Source organism: Balaenoptera acutorostrata, chromosome 8, assembly GCF_949987535.1.
Source record: "Balaenoptera acutorostrata chromosome 8, mBalAcu1.1, whole genome shotgun sequence".
Lineage (NCBI taxonomy): Eukaryota > Metazoa > Chordata > Mammalia > Artiodactyla > Balaenopteridae > Balaenoptera > Balaenoptera acutorostrata.
In genome coordinates, this window is record NC_080071.1 from 7374912 (window position 1) to 7395908 (window position 20997).

The 20997-nt window shown below is 36.1% G+C and overlaps 1 protein-coding gene across 11 annotated transcripts in view; it reads right to left on the reverse strand.

The window, feature by feature from the left end:
- The window catches only part of GTDC1 (glycosyltransferase like domain containing 1), a 424521-nt gene that overhangs the window by 303203 nt on the left and 100321 nt on the right, over positions 1-20997 (reverse strand). For all 11 annotated transcript variants that reach the window (XR_009009059.1, XR_009009061.1, XR_009009060.1 and 8 more), the window contains exon 5: positions 16671-16874. Coding sequence is in view for 7 of the 11 variants with exons in the window: in XM_057551460.1 (XP_057407443.1) it covers positions 16671-16849 (179 nt within the window). In the remaining 4 variants the exon portion in view is untranslated. The remainder of the gene's footprint in view (positions 1-16670; positions 16875-20997) is intronic.

Below are 20997 nucleotides of genomic sequence, written 5' to 3' on the forward strand. Positions count from 1 at the left end.
TCCAACAAATATTTACTGAACACTAAGAGAATTAGACCTTGGGAATAGTTGTGAAAAAAGACAAAGCCTCTGCCCTCAGGGAACTTAGAAATAATAATAAAATATTTCCTGTGCAAATTTACGATGACCTTTGCTTATAAAACTTCAAGAAATGGGCAATATTAAATATCATAAGATACCAAAATAACCCTAACATATTTGCTTTTGAATTTCAGCTGCTCAAAAATCCATGAGTTAATTAAGTTACTTTACAAATTTTTTTGTTTTTCCTCTCATCCACTGATCCACTCACAGAATGACCACTTCCTCGCTATTATTAATTCTGTCCAAGTGTAACTGAACAGGTAACACTGCTTAGCAGTGACAAAAAGTAAAACATTATTAATAGCTATTCAGAATTGTTTGTTACTTAATGAGCTGCTCTGTAAAATACTGAAGGTGAAGGGCAAAAGAAATGGATGAAAGAAGATTTAGAATGGTCTGGAAGGGGGTAAGTGGGGAGCAGGATTTGAGTAGTTAAGAGTGTTTAGCTTTGCTTAACTCTTTACAGGTATAAGAAATAACCTAAATAGAATGTCTAAAAAAGGGAAGGAAATCAAATGAGCAGGTTAGGTCTCTCTCTCTGCAACAAGCTGGGCAAACTATTTCTCCAATTCACCTGCAGTGTATTTTATCTTCAGCCCCAATTAGCAAAGGTAGAAGTGTATTCAGAGGTTTTTGAAAGAAATAAAGAAAGCCTATTTCTACAGAAAAAAAAAAAAAAAAGCAAAACTAATATACATAAGGTCTCTTCAAAAATTTTACCTACTAATAAAAAGCTTTCAAGCACATTTATAACAAGTTTTAAAGATATATTCCAGGTAAATAATCTGCACTAATGTGGTGGCCAGTGACCTGAAATGGCCATTTCTATTGTGAACAAGAAAAGAAACTTAGTATGTTTACTAAAATTCATATCAACTCGAAGAAAATATATTTGAACATTTATTTCCGCTTAACAAATATTTTTGGCAGTCAGGATTTTCAGCTGTTATTCTTTCATTAAAATTAAAGTGAGACATTTCTGCATGTTCAGACATTCACATAATTCTTTTCTTCCGGGTTTAAACAAAGAGATGATACTGTACATGTGAAATAACTACTTTGTGTTAGAAAATTACAGTCATTTTATCATAGGTATGAAGTGCTGCTTTTCTTTAAAAAAAAAAATAGCAACAGGTATTGTCAAAACGTTCAGATTCATGAGACAAATGTACACCTTTTTTTCTCTTTAATACATTATTTAGTCTTTACTAGATAAGGGTGCAATTTAGCCACCCTCCATTTTATCTTTTTCATAAACACAGCATTTTTTTACACACTTTCAAATCAAGTACCTAGGAAAGTACCTTACAAAATAGGAGTCATTACACAAATGTTAGTTGAAGAAAATGAATAAACTGTGAATTATTAATTTACTTTTTCTAATTACAGAAATATAAATATGACCACTATTTTAATTCCTTATTACTACCCACTATTTATTATTATTTATTAAATTATTTGTTAAATAATAAAATAATTATTTAATGATTGCTGTTTAACTATAACTCAAAATTGATATCAGAACTGAAATAAGTTAAACAGAAACCAAAAATCTGTGAATGACATCCACACTATCATTTCTTCTGATCACTATGAACCACATGTACTGAAGAACAAACGTAGCAGCATATTGTAGCTGTGGGCCACTCTTTAAACATCATTTTTTTATTTAAGTATTAATTCCATGCCATCTCTTCTATTTACATTTTAAAAGAGATAAACTAAAGGCTAGAAATTAATAACCTAAAAATAAAAATATCAGAGCAAATGAGTTACACAGAAGAAGAGCACAAATTCTAACTTCACGATAGCATCTTACTCTTCAGTTTACAAAATATTCTTCGAACATTATTATCTCATTTGATCCTCATAACAAACCCTGAAGATACATGGGCAGGGTATTATTTTGTTTTTTCACCATTTCGCAGATGAAGATACAAAAGAATGGTGATCTGCCCTTAGAGGCTGAGTGGCTAAACTGGGCCTTGAATCAGCCCCTCTGACTTCTAGTCCAGTGATCTCTCCTGCGCCCTCACAACTACTATGTAACAATATGTCTAATAAGTACAAAGAGAAAATCAAAACCCATCATATGTTCCTAGGGATGCCCAAACACTGAAGGAATTCACATTGTGTGGCTAATATCTGTAAGTCAGGATTAGTCAATATCTATGTGTCTAATCTGTGGTTTGGAGCTGCAAACAAATACCACATTAGTCAGCAAGACAAAATAAGTGAGAGAACAATTGACACTCCATGTCTATGAAAAAAGAAGTCATTCTTGGTTTGATGTGCTTACCAGCTGAGAAAAAAAAAAAAAAACTGTATGACAAATTGAAAAGTAAAACAGAAATGAAAATGAATGCTGATGAGTTCAAACTGAATATTCTAAATTGCAAATGTGGAAATACTGATTCAAATGGCACATGTCATTAAACTCTGTTAGAAGGAAGGCTTCAGGTGACTCACACAAATTTGGAGAGAAGGGATTTCCCTGTCACCGCCCCCCCCCATTTTAACATGTAAAACAAAAATACCAAACAAAACCAGGTTGCAATATTACTTTAGAGATTTTCTACAATTTTTCTAAAAACCTAAGACATACCAAGCTTATAACTACTGATGCTCATCTAAAGCCTAAATCCTTAATAACAGAAATACTAACTTTTTTGCTGTAATATAGAACAGGTCATAACAGAATGTAAATATCCTGAATCCTCCAAGTTTTGATATAATCAATATCTTAAGGGTTTATCACCAAAACTGACAATATGCATTAGAAATCCTAGAACATAATAGTTTCTGGGGCCAGAGCAGGCTGAAGGATGCAATAGCCAAAAAGAAAACCCTGTTCATCAAAACTTTCTTTTTCAGTAATTCTAAAAGGCTGGTGCTCACCACAACTCCTCTCAGATTTAGACATCTAATTAGAAACTGCATTTTTAATACTAGTTAATACATGTAAAACATATGCATGTTGAACACATTAAAGGACAAAAGTTTTCTGGGAGCTTTTTTCCATGGATAAAAAAATAAAGAAAACTCAACACTGTTCAAGTGGACCACTACCATCAGCCAGCATTTTATCTAAAATAAAACTGATTGAAAGAAGGCAAATATAAAGATCATGTTTCCAGAAGCCTGAATGTTTTTCAGGTACTTCAAATCTAAAACTGCCACTGTTTCTCCTTGTGTGAATATGTATGTGTGTCTTCTTTTTTCTACTCCCAGTTCTAAATACCAAAATCAGACCAAAAAAAAAAGATTACTCACATAAACTCTACTTACATACTAAATGCTCAATACTCCAATTTCAGAGCCAATAGACCTCGATTCTTAACCTCTGCTTCTCTTAGTTCTCTTACATTTTTCAAAAAATACTGCAAATAAAATATGAATGTCATTAAATATTTTTGAACACTTAGAAAAATAAAAATACTACTACTACGAAAATGATTGCATAGTCCTCCTAATCACTCTTTATGAGCCCCTGAGTCATAATCTCTTCGTTTCCACCAATTCCAAGAGTCAAGGATTCCTAAACCTTTGTAATAATGGCACTGTGCTGTTATTTGAATTCCTGGCAGCAATCTTCTTATAAAATGGTATAGAAAAGTATTTTTTCAATAAGAGCGAGTTGATGTTTTTCTGTTTTAAAAATCTCCTTTGAGAAAATTGAAGACACTAAGCAATGCTATAAAATGAAAGCTAAGAATCACTACCTCTGAATGAGAAACTCTACAATACAAATGCTACATACACACAGACACACACAACATACAAGTAACATATGCCTTTAATATAACTGGATTTCATGAATTTTTTTTCATTTTATTTAAGCTTATGATTGAGTCAAAAAAAAAAACCAAAAAAAACCAGTGACAAAAACTAGTTCACATTCTTAGCCACTTTCATTTTCTGAAAATCACCAAAACAGTTCATATACAAATAAATATCTGTATCAACACTGGATACACAGTGAAACAAACCATGGGCTAAAAATCCCCTATACTTCAGCTCTATTACTATAGGGAAAGACAGGTTACCAAGTGTAGGGAATTTCCCTAGAAACATATTAGTATCTGATGGCTTTAGAAAGGCTGATTCAAGTGAACATTGTGCAAAGAGTACTGGAAAAAAAATAATAAAAGGAATAGAACTATATCCAAGAGAAGAAACTCAGTTCCTAAAGTACACTACCTTACTTACCTTTTTATCATTTGTGTCTGGCACACAGCGTGTGTTCTTCAAACATACGCCTTACCAGTCCAGACCACTGAGGAAGAGGCTGGCTTTTCTGAACTGAATACTAAGTAGAGTGGCAACCACAAACTTCACTCATTAATTTTTACTTTGGGATCTACCATAAAATAAGAACTCTAGAGATGCACTTAATACCTGACTTTTCCCTTTTTTTGAGGGGGGAGTGCTAAGTTTGAGAAGTTAATACCAAGTAATGAATCACTTATTGATTACGTGTATGTTTGGGTAATATGTACATATACACACATATACACGTATACATAATATATATTATAAATTTTATTTACACAGAGAAAAGAGGCAGTGTTACATTAATTCTTTAAAGAAAAGGAAGTTTTGCTACAGTGAAGTATGTGGAGTAACTTAAAATGCTGCCAAAGTAAACCCACTGATCCAATTTAATGAGTGAATATGAATGATTTACAATTGGCATAGCTATTTTTAAAATAATTATAACTACTAAAGTAGTTTAACTGTGATCTCTCTGCTTTTGCCTAGATTAATTTGTATACCAAATTCTTTTTTCATAGACAGGATAAGGGTAACTTTCACTTCGGCTCCTAGACAAATTTTATAACTAGTGAAATGCAAACAACATAAATTTCATTCATATTGCTAATTCGTTTACCATCTACCACTCCTACTATCATTATTCTCATTCAGAATCTCACTATTTCTATATTAGATGTTAAGAATCCAATGGCCACCTCTACCCTCATCCATGGTCTCCAGCCTGTATTGCTGTAATACTTGTCCTGTGCAGTTTTCCTTACCTCACTCCCATGTTTGACTGCAATACTCACCGTGTTTTACCTGCAAAACATTGTTCAAATAATAGCAGTGCAATTTCAAATAACAGCAGTGCAATTTTCCTTTTGCTCTCTTGCACTCGGTTCACAAGGTTTGGATGACGTCGACCCCAAAGTGGCCATGTGACCCTGGACTGGCCAATTATGACATTAGATGACTTTTGTCACAGTAATAAGTTCAAAGACCATAAGATTTTTTTTAAAAAGTGCTTTCACTCAATCTGGGACTTTGGCTACAACTGCCAAGAGTGGTACACTCTTTCAGATAGGGTAACTAAGCTGGTGAGATATAGACTTAGCTCTGGGAGAGATCCATTTGGAGAGAACCAAACCAGAGGAAAGCAGAGTCAAGAAAACATGAGGCCTAATTACTGGATCCAACTTTGCCTGGAGTCAGCCACTCTAGGACTTTCAGTTATATGAGCCAATACATTTTCCCTTATGTTTAACTGATTTTGAATTGGGGTCTATCATGTGCAACTAATAGGGTCCTGAGTAATAGAGCCGTCAAAGGATACTCATAACCTAAAGCAAAAGCTCCCTAAATTCTTAAACTTGAATTCAAGAATGTTCATGAACTAGACAAAATCTGCCTTATCCTCCCAACCTGATGTCTCACAACTCCTCCTAACTCAGAATATGTTCGTGCTAAACCAAGATTTTAGAGATTTCCAAACATTTCCCAATTTTCCTGCATTAATACCTTTGTTCACAACACTTCCTTCTTCTACAGCACTCTTCCACTTCACCTCTATCTATTAAAATCTCTAACATCTCCTCAGGAGGTCTACCTCAGAATTTCCTGAATGAGGATTAAACTCCCTCCTCTGTACTTCTTTAGTGAATGCTACCCTCTTTGCAGTCCTGACTCTTCTGTGTGAGGTCTATAGTAACATATTCAGTATTTAGTGTACATGTCTTATGTTCCATGCCCTATAGAGACAGATAGCTAACACAAACGTCAAGCACCTTCTCTTTGAAAAGGCAGATATAATCATGACATTCTGAGGCTGGAACAGAAGATCCAAACAAATAAGTCATATCAGAACAACTTAAAAGATATAAGCACTACTGGAAAGAATTATTGCTCAAAAGTCTCTTAACTCTAAAAATAAAAGTAAAATATTCAAGAAGATACACAAACAAGGAAATAATTTCTGTATTAAATGAAGCAGTGGTTGATAACAAAGTTGAATGAGAGACAGAACAAATTTGTCTTCTGTGTTAGAGTTCTTTAAATCTTGATCTTGATTTTTAATTCCTTAAGACATCATAGAACTCAGCAGAAGAAACCAAAACCCTTAGTTACAGATGAAAAAAATAAGACTCTAAGGTTAAAAAAAATGACTTTTCCAAGGCCAAACAATTAATTGATGGCAGAGTTGGGATTAGAACCCAGAACTGCTGATTCCCCTACTACAGTATATTGTTTCTTTCCAACATGAGTGATTTATATTCTTTTAATAAACTCTTTTAAGTATATGTACATTTAAATATATTTTATTGAAGAGTACCTGAAGATGCATTCTTGGACAGAGTCTAAACTAGAGGCTACAAACACAAAGACCTAAATGGACCAGTTAAGTAACATAAATACAGAAGCAGGTCAGTATAAAACAATGGCAACTAGTTGTATTTGTGACCAAAACAAAGAATGTCTGTCTTAAAAGCAGTAAAAATTAAAAATGCTTAAATAATCGCAGTGGCCAAGCTAAATACTTCTTCGGGACAAATTCTAATCTCTCATTTATCCTATAGCTTCCACACCATATATTAAAAGGCCACTCTTCATGGGTGGCTATTGCCAAATCTAAAAAGCCTTAAATACAATCATGTGAAATTTTACAAAATATCTCACACATATGTTAGATTCTACAAAGTTTCCTGAACTAAGAAACAATTTTTTTCCAGAAACATTTTTATACAGGGGAAATTCCAGAAAAATATATTTTCTATTATCAAAATTTACATAATGAATGATGACTGATATCATAGTATGATTAATACAACCCATAAAAATAAGTGAGTAAGTGTATAAGGAATTGTTTAGTTTAATCCCATAATTCTGAGGCCCTTAAATGTCTCTAAGAAGTTTCTGTGCAGAAGAGACGATATCCCTGGACACATGATACAAGTAGTGCTGAGAGCTGAAAAAAAATAAGCAAATTAGCAAAGTCAATTACAACCACATTTTGTTTGTATTTTCAAACCCACAGATATGAAATGAAAGCATTCATTCAACCATACTTACTCAACAGCTACTATCTGCTAGGAAGCAAATTAAGTACTGGAGATAAAAATGGTAAACAAGACAAGTATGGCCCTTGTCATCACGGAACTTACAGAATAATGAAAAAAGAAAAAAAAATCAAACAAATAAAGTAATTACAAATTATATGCAATGTAATTAATATACATTAATTTAGGATGCTGAAATCGAGGGCTTGTTTTAGATAGGCTGATCAGGGAAGGCCTCTCTGAGAAGGTGAAGGATGGGAAGAAGTAAAGCAAAGGTGTGGGGAGGGGACATGAGTTAGTGTTACCAGCTGAAGGACCAGCAAGGAGCAGCAGCACCTGAGGCAGGAAAGAGCTTGACATTTCAGAGTAAGTGAACAAGGCCAATGCCGCTACTACAGCAGACTAGTGAGACGCCAGGGATCAGAGGTGAGGTTGCAGAGGTAGGCAGGGCCCCATGAGCCCTAGGTGTAATCTGGATTTTTACGTAGGCAAGGTGAAGTCACTGATGGTTTTTAATCAGGGATTATTTAATCCAAATGACTAGTATAACAATTGGATATACAGGCATTAAATTGTCTTTCAATCAACAGAGTTTACTAAATGCTTACTGAGTGTCAGCACTGGACATCCACGTTTGTCACGTCTGCCTTTACATCACTAGTGCTAGCATAGGCACTGGCTCTGGACATGAAAGTTCTTGATACATGCTGATGAAGGGGAAAAAACGGAAACAAGCTTAGAAAAGAAGCAAAAGACAACTAGTCTGGGGGCCGTTTGGTCAAACCATCCCACCCTCCAGCCCTCTCTCAACTACATGTATTCAATCACCAGGAATTTCTCCTCAAAAGGGAGTGTTAAATTTTGATGATCAGCATGAGATGGTGAACAAAGAGAAACACAGGAAAGACTGTTTATAGGAAAAAATTTACTAAAGTATAGGATTATGTTCTTCAGAAAGACAGAAGAATAAAAGGGACATGTATGCTCTTTTGTAAGCACAAGACCTGATTCAGCTCCTGCCTTCCGCCTGCAGTTATCTTTGTGGGCTGGCCAGTCAGGAGGCCAGCAGGTCCATCATGTGAAAGAACCACAGAGTATAAACAAAGAAGAGATGAACAAGAATTGGCCATTTAATAAACAGGACAGTGTGTCCAAAGATGGCTAGGAGGCCAAATCTGATCCCAAGGAAATAGGCGAGCGTGAAAGCTTCCCTAAGAGGGGAGGCTTAAGAGAAGGGAAGGGTACCCAGAGTATCTGCACCACAGCTTTAGAAGCCCTGAATACAGGATGTCAGACACTCAGACCTGTGCACACCCTATACAGCTCCCAAAGCAAACATATTTCATTGACTAAGACCTTAATAAAAGCAGAAACACTTTCTCAAATAAACAAATGTTGGGAGTGGGAGTGCAATGAAAATACCTAAAAACAACTAGATTAGAAGCACTCTAAGATCAGACTCACAGTTTCAATTGTTATGTGAAAAATAAGCATGTGACTTCTAAAAGCAAAATTATGAAGGTCCTTACTCTACAGCCAAAGTATTTTTATACAATAGTATGATTCTGCATCCATTTAAGGGTGTTTGGGGTTTTTTTGCTCTTTCCATTTCCTTCATTAAAAATAATGATTTTCTCTCCTCTGTAAAAGTGTAATAAACATCCAGTTTGTCTTTTAAAATACAGTTGTCAAATTTCAAAGGTTAAACATATGGGAGATTTATCCTATAGGTCTTTAAGGTACAGAGTCTGTTTAAAATAATATCTTATATCCTGATGCACTGTTACCTGGGGGCTGTATAGAATCTTAAATGTGAAATTTTATTTTATTTTTAAAATATGCTAGACGGAATATTAAAAACATGCACTTGAAGTTCCACTGTTGTGCTTAACTCCTTGGAAGCAGTGGGTTCACAGTGCTTGCTACTAACTATACAAACACTTTTGAATTAGCAGTTGATGGTGAGAATAAACTACGAACTCCATAACATGAAAAAAATTTTTTTCTTGCTACTGGAATACTTCTTGACAGCACTGAAAAAGAAACACAAAGAAAAGTGGAAAAGATAAAGTCTGGAAACCCTCCTTTAGGATGCTTGTGACACAGTTTCCAGTTTTGCAATGAAGGATGTGTTAGAGTAATTTAAAAGTTAGTCATTCATGTGCATGTGCATGTGCATGTCTTTGTATATGAGAGAGAAGAGACTGAGAGAAAAGAGAGACAGGCAGAGAGAGACAGAGAAACAGAGACTGACTGAATGGTTAGTTATTTGGTGTGAAGTATTATACTATTTCTGTGGCGATGGGGTCAGCTACATTTTCAACATAAAAGTCCAGATGGTTTTATACTGTCAATCAGAGGAGAGTTCACTGAGATGTAATATTGTGAACAAAGCTCTAAGCACTGTACAAATACTGGAAAGCTTCTGTGTGCACTGCCTAGACACAAGAGCAGATCAGTAGAAAAACAAACCAAGAGAGAATCCCACAATTAGGCAGTATAGGATAGGGAAGCTGGCCAGCTGGGCAACGGTGACAAGGAAACTTTCGGCCAGTTCTCATAAATAGAAGAGTCACATATGGGTCAGACTATGGGATGCTGCATTGCACCTAATGACAATATTATTTACGCAGTGTCAGAACATCATCCAAACCCCAAGAAGTGTACGCAACTGGTAATGATATAAGGGCAGTGAGCTGGGCAGTACTGGAATGCTGTCTCTAGCCAAGTTCATAAACCAAGTAGAGAACTTCACAGTATAGCAGTTTGAGGATAATTTGGGAATGGCAGGTTTTGAGCACCCCAAACAAGAATGTTATTTCCATTCATGAGTTTACCCAATGATTTTAAAAAAGCATCACATGTAGCATTTTATTTGGATTTAAAGAAAAACCTCAAGAGGAAAATTCAAATGACATGTGACTTCTATCGCTAAAAGCTAAAGAGAAATGTGCTAAGAAAAAATGAAAAAATCACATTCACAAACCTAGAAAGACTCTTGGTTCCCAGACATCAGCCTCCCATAAGTTTCAAGAACTATATCCCTTCTCAAGACCCCAAGAGGCACCACCACCCACTTCTAATAGAGAAATCTAGTAATATATTTTTTCATCAAGAGGTACTCAGGCTTAATTTACTTAATTAACCTACTTCAGCAAGCTAATGAGATAGCATAGTGGTTAAGAGCATGGGCTTAAAAAGAACGAACAGTGTATGGCCTTTGCAAGTGGCCAGACTTGAGCTCAAATCACATATCTACCACTAACGAGCTGTGTAACCCAGTGCAAGTAACCTGACTCTAAGCCTGAGATTCTACCTCTGCTAAACCAGGAAAACAATACCTAGCTTCCAGGACTGTAGAATGTCTACTACATGGTAAATGTTCAATATGTTAGCTATTATTACTATTACTTAAATCCATCAAATCTTACCTTGGTTATAGAGATGCAAAATGACTGCCCTTTGTATGCCTAACAATACTTCACTTACCTACAAATTCTTAACAAGTCACCATTTATATTCCAAACTATGATGCACACTAATATAAAGGTGTCTTCATGATTAAGATGGTATTAAATTATTCAGAAAGGTATATTTTAATAAAATGATGCTTTATTACTAAAGTATTATTATATTATTCAGAAAGTTATATTTTTAACAAGAGGTAACAATTCAAAACAAGATATAATTGCCAAGCAAAGTAACTGAATTATTAATTTATAAAAGAATTGTTCGAGAAACCACCACCTTCCTTATTAATTTACCTATATTCACTAGTTTAGCCATATCTTTATTCACAAAGGCTAGCTAAAAACATCAAACATACATAGGTAGTTCATATCAGTTAAAAATGTTCACTCTCCCATAGAAAAGTATGTTCAATGTTTCACAGCAAATAGTTCAATTAAGAACAAAAATCAATCAATCAATCAATCAATCAATCACAGCTTCCCTGAAAGAGAATCTGCTTAACGAAAAGACACAGTCAAGGTACCATTTAAGAAGATGGCAAATCATAATAGAATTATCAACAATCAAATATCACCTTAAGCTTGAATTTCACTTTATACATTACTTGACCCAACTGAACTTTCATTCAATTTATTTTCTATCGAACTATTTGCTTTCCTTGCCCCTCCTTAGACATTTAAAAAAAAAAAAAAAAGGTCAGGGGTTGGGAGTAGGGAAGGGAGATATCATAATGATAATCAACACCAATTAGGACTAGTATGGCTACAAGAAACAGAAAACCTAAAAAACTAGACACTTGATCTCATGTAACACAAGTCTGGAAAGAGACAGAGAAGCACTGGTGTAAACCAACCTGCACGAGGACCCAGCCTGTGTCTATTAATGGCGAGATTTTTAGTTAATGTAACAACAACTTTAATGATTATAGTTCCATTCAGATTTTCTATTTCATTTTGAGTGAGGTGTTAGAAGTTATGTTCTTCTAAGAAATTATCCATATTGTCTAAGTTTGCAAATGTATTAACATAAAATTATTAACAGTATTTCCTCCTTTTTATTGATTTGTGTCATATCTGTGGTTATATTTTTTTCACTCCAAACATGAATTGTGCCTTAAAAAAATAAATAAAGCATGGCTGGATTTATATCTGTTTTATTATTTCAAAATCACTAATTTTAGTTTGTTCATCTCCATTTTATATATATATATATATATATGCTTTCAATTTCACTATTTTTTACTCTTTTTATTGTTTCCTTCACAGTACTACTCCTAGGTTAAAGTAAGAGGAGCCCTGCCCTGGGCCACAAGCTTTAGAAGGTACTGCATATCACAACTTAAAAAAAGAATAATAAAAATAAATTTATTAAAGATGATGTGGGTGGCTTCCCTGGTGGCGCAGTGGTTGAGAATCTGCCTACCAATGCAGGGGACACGGGTTCGAGCCCTGGTCTGGGAGGAGCCCACATGCCGCAGAGCAACTGGGCCCGTGAGCCACAACTACTGAGCCTGCGCATCTGGAGCCTGTGCTCCTCAACAAGAGAGGCCGCGATAGTGAGAGGCCCGCGCACCGCGATTTAGAGTGGCCTCCACTCGCCGCAACTAGAGAAAGCCCTCGCACAGAAACGAAGACCCAACACAGCCATAAATAAATAAATAAATAAATAAATAAATTTTAAAAAAGAAAAAAAAACCATTACAGAATTGAAAAGCCTATACCAGGAGTCAATATATCTTTGACCTTTAAAAAAAAAAAAAAAGATGATGTGGCTGCGACGGTCCATTTAGATGCGACCCACATGGTGATACGCGGTATGTTCACTATGACTCAGTTCTATTTTTTAGTGTCCGTTATAATTTCTTCTGTGACCCATGAATTATTTAGACTTATGCTTTTATTTCCTGACTTACAGGGTTTTTGAGGAATCTTTGTTAATGATTTCTCTCCTGTTCACACTTCACAATGATTTCATCTGAGGGGCGAAGATCACTGGCGGAGGGCTACTGGGGCCTGCTGCCTGCACTGGCAGAGCAGCTACTCCCCCGGGGCAAAGGGCTGCAGAGACTGACAGCAGGAAGCTGGCCAGGGCACACAACAAGAGAAAGGTGGGAGGGATATGGGTGGGGCACCAACAACCTCTGCTACACTAATCCCCAGGCAAGTATCTTCATTCATTTCCAATGCACTCTTCCATTGTTCTGTTCTTGTAACCTCCTTTCTTGGCGCCAAAGATAGCACTAATAACACTCTGGCACCTTACTTTTGGTCACTTGTCTCGGAGAGATTCCAATAAGAGGACACAGAAAGCTTCCTAATTCAGGTTAATGCTGCACAGTATTTCATTTCAAGAACGTAACATAACTCAGTTAACCAGTCCCCTTTATGAAAACTACACAGCCACAGCTTCAAAGCAAGGTGACCACTCTAATTTCCAAATCCCTCTCCAGATCTTCTCTTACTCTGCTCGGCTATGAACTTAAAATGAAATTTATTACGTTTTACAAAACATAGCTAGATGTTTTAGGGACAGAGGGTTTTCAGGGTACTAGGCAGCTATAGCATTCCAGCCTTTCATCAGCCATTTATGGCAGCTCAGGTGTTTTGTCCTCATCTTGTCATCTGCTAGTTGTAGACATCATAACCACAGTCAAATGCAGAGAAGGGGAGATGGCTCTCTCTTTTTGTAAGTAAAAACACGAAATTAAAAAATTTAAAAAAACTTAGTTGGAAGAACCCCCAGAAGTCATCTACTTATACTGAATTTGCCAGAATCCAGCACTAGCTTCGAGGAAAACTGGGAAAATCTGTCAGAGAACGCAATCATCATGATCAACTTAAGTCCATCAAGCTTCACTCCCAGGGGCTGGGTACTTAGCCACGCCAAAGAAAACTAATTCTGTTAACAAGGAAGGAGGGCTGTTAGGTGCACAATGATCAGTATCTGCCACAATACCTCAGATGGAATGAAAATATAACTGTAAGCATCTGAGAGTGAAAAACATGATTTTAAGTAAGAGTGATTCTTTCAGTTCAGTGAAGATACTGCAGAAAGAAAAAAGAACGAAATATCTTTGATGCCTACTCTAGGTATATTTTAAGAAAGCAGAAATGCTTGATGCTGGGACAAATGACTCATACATTTCAGAACATGAAATTTGAGGCCCATCCTCAGAAACATTTTTCTGCATTTTGTGAAGTTTCCAGAAGGCAAGGCTTTAATAAAGCCTAATATTTACCAAACTACTTTTGAGAAAAAAAAAATTGTGGAGCTTTTGTAATCTATAATAAAAAATTAAACAGCTCTAAATGTGAATCATGATGTATTCTTTTCACTGTCAAGATAAAGCAGAATCAAGCTGATTAATTAGGCTGGAGCATTTATTCTTTTAGTAATAAAATATTACCCAGATAACGAGCTTATAAAAACAATGACTATGTGTACAGATGTTGAAAAAAAATAACCTGTGTACCTACATTCAAGGTCTTTCTTATCAGACACATTCCTACTAGTTCAGAGTAGTTTTTGCATAGTATGCAATATTGGTGCTTAATCATTTTATCTTTATGAATTTTGGTGATTTCATTTGACAAATGTACAAATAGAGTAAGTAAATAGAAATCAAGAACTTTTCCTATCTTTAAAAGTCTCCACAGAGATCAGATTTATCTGGTGCAACAAAACGTCATTCTTGAACTTCTATCCAGGGTTGAGTGAGCATATTTTTTAACTTCATATATAAGTTTTCAAGCTGCTGCTGTTTTTTCTAAAAGTATTCAGAAAGGTTATTTGGTAAAGAGTAGATAAGTTATCGTTAGTCAAATATAACTGTAAGTTAGACTGGTGAGGTATATGTTTTAGTGAAGTCTGATTAGATTAATAAGTACCATTAACTGCAGCTTAAATGGCTGAGTTTGAAAGATCACAGATACCACTGTTAGGACCTGGAGGTTATGGCTATCAGAGAGTAAAACTTTATATTTTATGACACCATCTTTCAGAAATCTACCTCCCAAATAAGACTGCTTCAAAAAGCAATGTGATGTTTTACCTCAAATGCTTCAGACCTCAAAGGGAGTGGGGAAGCCACGGGCACAGAAGTGTTTGTTTGCAGGCTATCCACACACATATATTTGTGATACAAAAATTCCATTCCAAAACACTGCGTAATCAAAATGAAATCTAACAGCAGATACAGAAATGGTTTGTTTCAATGCTCAAATCATTGTAGAAATGTATTATATCATTTGGTATGTATGAATGTATTATATCAAATGGTAATGTTAAATGAAAATGTGCCATTAAGCCAACTGGATTACTTGACCTTAAGTAATATAATGCAGTTGGTGCTGAGAAAACACAATTAAATGAGATGTGAAAGCAACTATAAACAATCAATTTTAGTGCAGCAACAGTGCTAAAATCCTGTTTAGCACTGTTTCAAGGCAACGACTCACTTGTCATTGCCTTGAAAACTTTTATATTGATACATGCACTGAAATTTCTAATACTACTAGTGAACCCACAATATTCACTTGGTGATTATCAGAATATAAAACATTAAATTATTTAAGGAAAAATACACTTTAGATTAGAAAAATACAAAATTCTCAATATGCCCCCAAGCAGCTTTTACCTTTATAATCCCAAGCAACATGACTTGAGTGCTCACTGCTGTTCCATCTGACAATCTGAATTCTCAGAGGCGATGCATGGTGTTTAGACACCAAATGGGTTATTTTCTGAATCCCCCAAATTACTACTAAGAACAGCAACCTACATTTAAATCTCAAGCTGCTCTCTCCCTTGTCTCTGCCCCACCTTACAAGCAGCAGCAGATGGATATGGCTGCTGACGCCAAGGTGAGCACCGCAGCTTGCAACGTGCCCTTTCTCTAACAACCTAGCTGCTCGAATGCCATTCATTCTCAGTCTGGCCCTCCCGACTCCTGCCACCACCAATGCAGTCCTACACAGAAGGGCCCAAAATGGTAAGAACATCGGATATGTAAACCACTATTTACATATAGTAGGATAATCTTCCACTATTTAACCATCAGGAGACATATGGCAGTAAGGATATTCAGGAGGATTCCATTCTACTGTTTCCTTAAAATGGAATCAGTATTTCCCATCCATCTTTTCAGTGTGTCTCGTAAGCCCTTCTAATAGGTCCCCCTAGTTCCCACTTCCTAACAATTCAAAATTCAAAACTGAGGCCTGTGTCCCCAAAATCTATTCATCCTTCCAGACAAAGCAAAGTTGACCAACTCTACAAAGCGATCTCCAATTTGTCACAGTCAATATCAACTTCTCCCCTTTTCATACTCTCATGACACTTTAAAAACTACTCATCTCTGAATAGTCTTTAAAGCCTGTAAGGGCACAGGCCTTGGTCATATCCATCTTTCCAACATCAGCTCCGAGTACAGAGCGGACACCCTAAAACAGCATACTCACTAAAAGAGGCATGGGAGGTTATGGAAGCAAGAAACAAATGTGCACAAGATCAACTCTCATCTCAGGCCAAAAAATGTCATCATACACCCACACGTGCATGTGATAAAAGCACAAGACAAATGAGAAAAGCCATGCAGGCTCTAAATGAAGCCACTTTCCTACCGACCAGGTGTCCTCAGAGTATAAATGTACTCGGCTGCTCTGCTGTCACTAAAGTAATAGCCACTGTAGTCATTCTGACCAATTCCGTAGTTGGAGGAAATCTCACAGAGGCCAACAGGGAAGCAACCTCCTTAGAACAGGTACATTTAAAACAGGCTGGAGACGCAGACTGGGCTCTAATTACCTGTAATGCTCACTGGCGGGAATATTCTGAGAGAAGTACAAAGCCGACGTCCGTGCTCTCCAGTGCCATTTCTTTGCAGGAAGGGTATAAAGGACACAGTATTCTAACTCTTCTTGAAGCAGATCCACCAGCTGTTTATGGGACCCTCCATAGAATGCCTCAGTGATGAGAATACTCATTGGCCCTTTCAAATCTTCACAGATTCTAGATATCAAGCAAAAAAAATTTTGTATGAATATTTTCAAATAAATATGTTAAAATATTATACCCAGAAAGCAAATAGTCATTTACAAATTACTTTTTTTAAATAGGCTTGTCCCGCTTTTTTAAACAGTATATAACACTTGAGGTTTGTACTTTGGAATCAATATTTTTATACCATTCATGTTAATAAGAGGAAATTAAGATGCTTTATTTTTCTGATTTCTGTTTTCTTCATGTCTTAAGATTACTTCCACAATGACTCAGTTTTTTCTCCTACCCAGGAAGTTTAAAGTTCTCTCCTGCTGTGATCACTCACTTCCTGGCTGGAACGGCTGTGACCCTGACTCAGTAACCTCAGCACTGGCTTGGCCTAGAGCTCTATCTAGACTTGGACAGTCACTGAACTCATGTCCTAACTAACACTTCCACTCCAAGAGCCCTTCATTTGTATGGGCCTCTCCAGTTCAGGAATTCTCTGATTCTGGAACTCTCATATTAATCCATCTTTAAATTCATCAGCTACCAATGCCTCCAACGAATCCATATTTAGAAGACAGCACACTCATATTCAAATCTCAATTCTCTAGTGTTAAAAATCTTTAGGATACAATTTCTTGAGACGCTTGACCGCTTCCTCAGTATTGTCAATATCCCACCCCCAAAGGAAGACTGAAAAAGTAGGGTAAAGCTATATGCTTGTGAACCAGCAAAGTTTCTACAACCTTACTTTAAACAACAAATGCATTAAGAGCGATAAAGTAACATTACTATTAAAGATGTGGTAAAATTTTCACCACAGAGAATTGGCTGTCAAGCAACTTTTTACTTTAATAACATCACTTTTGTTAAAGTGCTCAGTGAGATAAAAATATATGTATGAATGTAAAAACTTTTATATATTTCAAATTATATGCTATTTCCTGTAAGAAGTAAAGAAGAAATATCACTTGGCACATAACAACTACATTGTTTAAAAATATTCCAGATGTTTGAATTCTCCTTTATGACTTAAGTAAACACCACTCATTAAGCAAGCACATTGCTTTCCTTAATAATGGTGTTCCACAAAATTATTAGTCTCAAAAACTCAGTGATGCTCCTAACTAAGAAAACTGTGCTTTACCTTGCTCAGTCAAAGCAATGCCTGCTTAAATTGCCTTTCAAAGCAAAATGTCTCAAACGGTTCTCCAAGAAATGACTGAAGTGAAAAAAGCTTATTTCTTGATGTCTTAAATCTTCCAATGAGCATTTTTGGGGAAAAGATACAAACACATATTTCACTTATCTGTAAAATAGGAAGCAGTGCTCCTTGGGTGGAAAAGGTGTGAGTCCTGGGGTCAGGGAGATACAGGTTTGAAGCTCAGCTCTGTCATGTCCTAGCTGTAGGACCTTGGACAAGTTACCTAACATTGTAGGACTTAGTCTCACCTTCTCTAAAATGGGGATAACAGTACTAACCTCAGAGGTGTGCTGTGAAGATAAAATTGAAGCATAGCAGCTGACAAACAAAAATAAGGTATTTTGCCCCTCCCATTATTAGGATAAACCACCTTACTTAAGGAGTAAAGATAGAATCCTCCAGCATTTTAAAATCAGTTCTTTTCAATCACAGCTCCCTATTCACCAAGGAAAGGTGGGAAAAGTAGATATACACATGCATTTGAAAGGCAGTGGGTGTTACCCATTCCTCATCAGCAGCTTGTATTTCAAATACAAATTTGAGAGTACTGCAGATTTTGTGGGCAAGAAGTAAGGTCAGAGACTGCGCTATGCAGCTCGATTTTTTCAGGCTGGCTGGTGACTGCAACTTTATAATGCTGTATTCAGTAAGTTAACAAACAGCCTCCAGGTTTAACAAAATGGTAGCCAGTAACCCTGCAAATGAAGGAAACTTCTAGAAAGCAAATGAGAAACTACTGAAAGGCAATTTTGAAAATTATATCAAAGGTTTCAAGAAAAAATAAAAGCAGTTTAACACTAATTTGCTTACTGCATCACATGACAGATATCTGCTATCTTGCTTTATTTCCTCTGACCTAACCACACTAAGGTGTATATGCTGTGCATATGCTTAAAAGGTCTCTAAAAGGTTCTTATAAAAATGACCTGAGATATTTCCCCAAGTGATGGAATGTGATATAAACCACTCTAGAGAATATTCCACTCATATATAACCTCAAAGAAAGCAGCATTAATATTTGGAAAAAAACAAGCTTTCTGATTCTTCATTACTCTGCCCTTTTCCATGATTAATCTAGAGCACGTACCATGCCCTAAGTTAACAGATGTTTCTTATGGGTCTGAATCATGAGTTATCTACAAGCTATCAGCCACAGTGGAGGCAGTACGTGTAGGTGCTGCTGTAGATTCAAGACACTCACTAAGCAGAACTGAACACCAAGCGTGTGGGAGGTTGAAAAACAGAAAAGCGGAAAAAAGATTATAGTTATAGTAGATTTCCACCCCTTTAATAGCTCAGTAAGAAGAGTGAAATGTACAGGTTTGAACTAGCCTTTACTTGAGCATTCTTCTAGTGGCCAATGGGTGTGCCTGCATTTGGGGTATTTTTCTAGGGAAAGTAACTATGTCCTACCATCTCTGAAAACTATACTTAGTGGCTTTGATTCATGGAAATTTGTTCTGCTTGTTTTGTGGAGACAGACATATCCTGGCAGTTCCCCCATTTACTTCTACTGCAAATTTTGCAGCAAGAAGAAATTATGTTCTTCCCCTATAGTCTTCTTTAAGCACAACCTGGAAGAAAGATGATTCCCACTAGGTGCAAGCAAAAGAGGGGAACCTGATTTTTAAATATAAGATTCAAACCAAATGTCATTACAGCACATTAAAGAACTGCTCAAATACTTTCACTGTGCTTGATTGAGCTTTGTTTTAGAAAACACTGCTGGAAATATATGAGCAGGAGTCAGGGAAAAAAAAAAAAAGACACTGTGTTAAAAAGGATTTTTGCTGTTACGCTGGAATTTCCTAAAAGATAAAGGGAGTACACCATTTGCCTATTTTAGCAGTAATCCCAGAAAACTGAAGATGGTCACCCGACATAATAGATGCTCATGAGCATGCCAGGTAAATACAGACATTTTGCACCACTAGCAACGACTACTGGAGAGTGAGTGGTTTGGAGCAGCATTAACAGGGCCTCAACACTGAAAGTCCTCACTCCAGGGTCTCCTCCATGGCAGGAAGCTGCGGCCAGGTGTTTGCCAAAGATGCTGGGTGAGCCTACATGCAGCCAAATGTCTTACATAGGTGCCTGGATTTATGAATCTGTTAAGGCATTAGCACATGTACCACCACAGACCTTAAGCCCTGAAACAATTAAACGGAGTAAGTATATTAGAATTAGGGGTATGGCATTTTAAAAGGAAGAAACAAACAAACAAACAAAACTTCCCACATTGGAGAATAAACACCAAACAGAAAGCCCACGTCCTTTCTACATGACACTAGAATGATATTTTATGAGTAAATGGCCAATCCATTCATACTCCCTAAAAGAGCATAAAAAATGTTTCAGATAAATTTTTATCAGCTTTTAAGTTTTTCTGCTTAAACAACTAAGCTTCAGTTTTAAAAAACCTCATTTCTTCAGCATTCTTTATTCCCCAGTGACACCAGATGAATGAGAACCTGCTACACTATTAAAGCTTTATGAAAGTTTAATTCATTATCAATACTATGATTTAATGATACGTGGTTAAATGCTAAACATTAATTTAGCAATATCAAAAGAGTCAAACTGATAGCTAGGACATAGGAATGTTAAACCACTTCAAGTTCTATTTAAGATTACCAGAGGTCAAAATGATCTACTGGAGAATTATCTGCCTTCCAAAAATGTACATTTACAATTAAAAGTGTAGAAGGTGAAAAATCACAATAGTATTTCATATAAATATTTTGACCAAAATGAAAAGGTGCCATTAGAGTCATCTCAATTAAAAACAAAAAATGCATTATTGATAAGATCACCGAGAACAAAAGTAGGCTGAAACCAACTGTGAATATTTTTAAATTTATATTAAAACTTTTGTCATCGTACCTGCATTTATTTTAAGGTTGACCCAGTTTCTTTATTCCTTGAGCCATGATCATTTTCAAG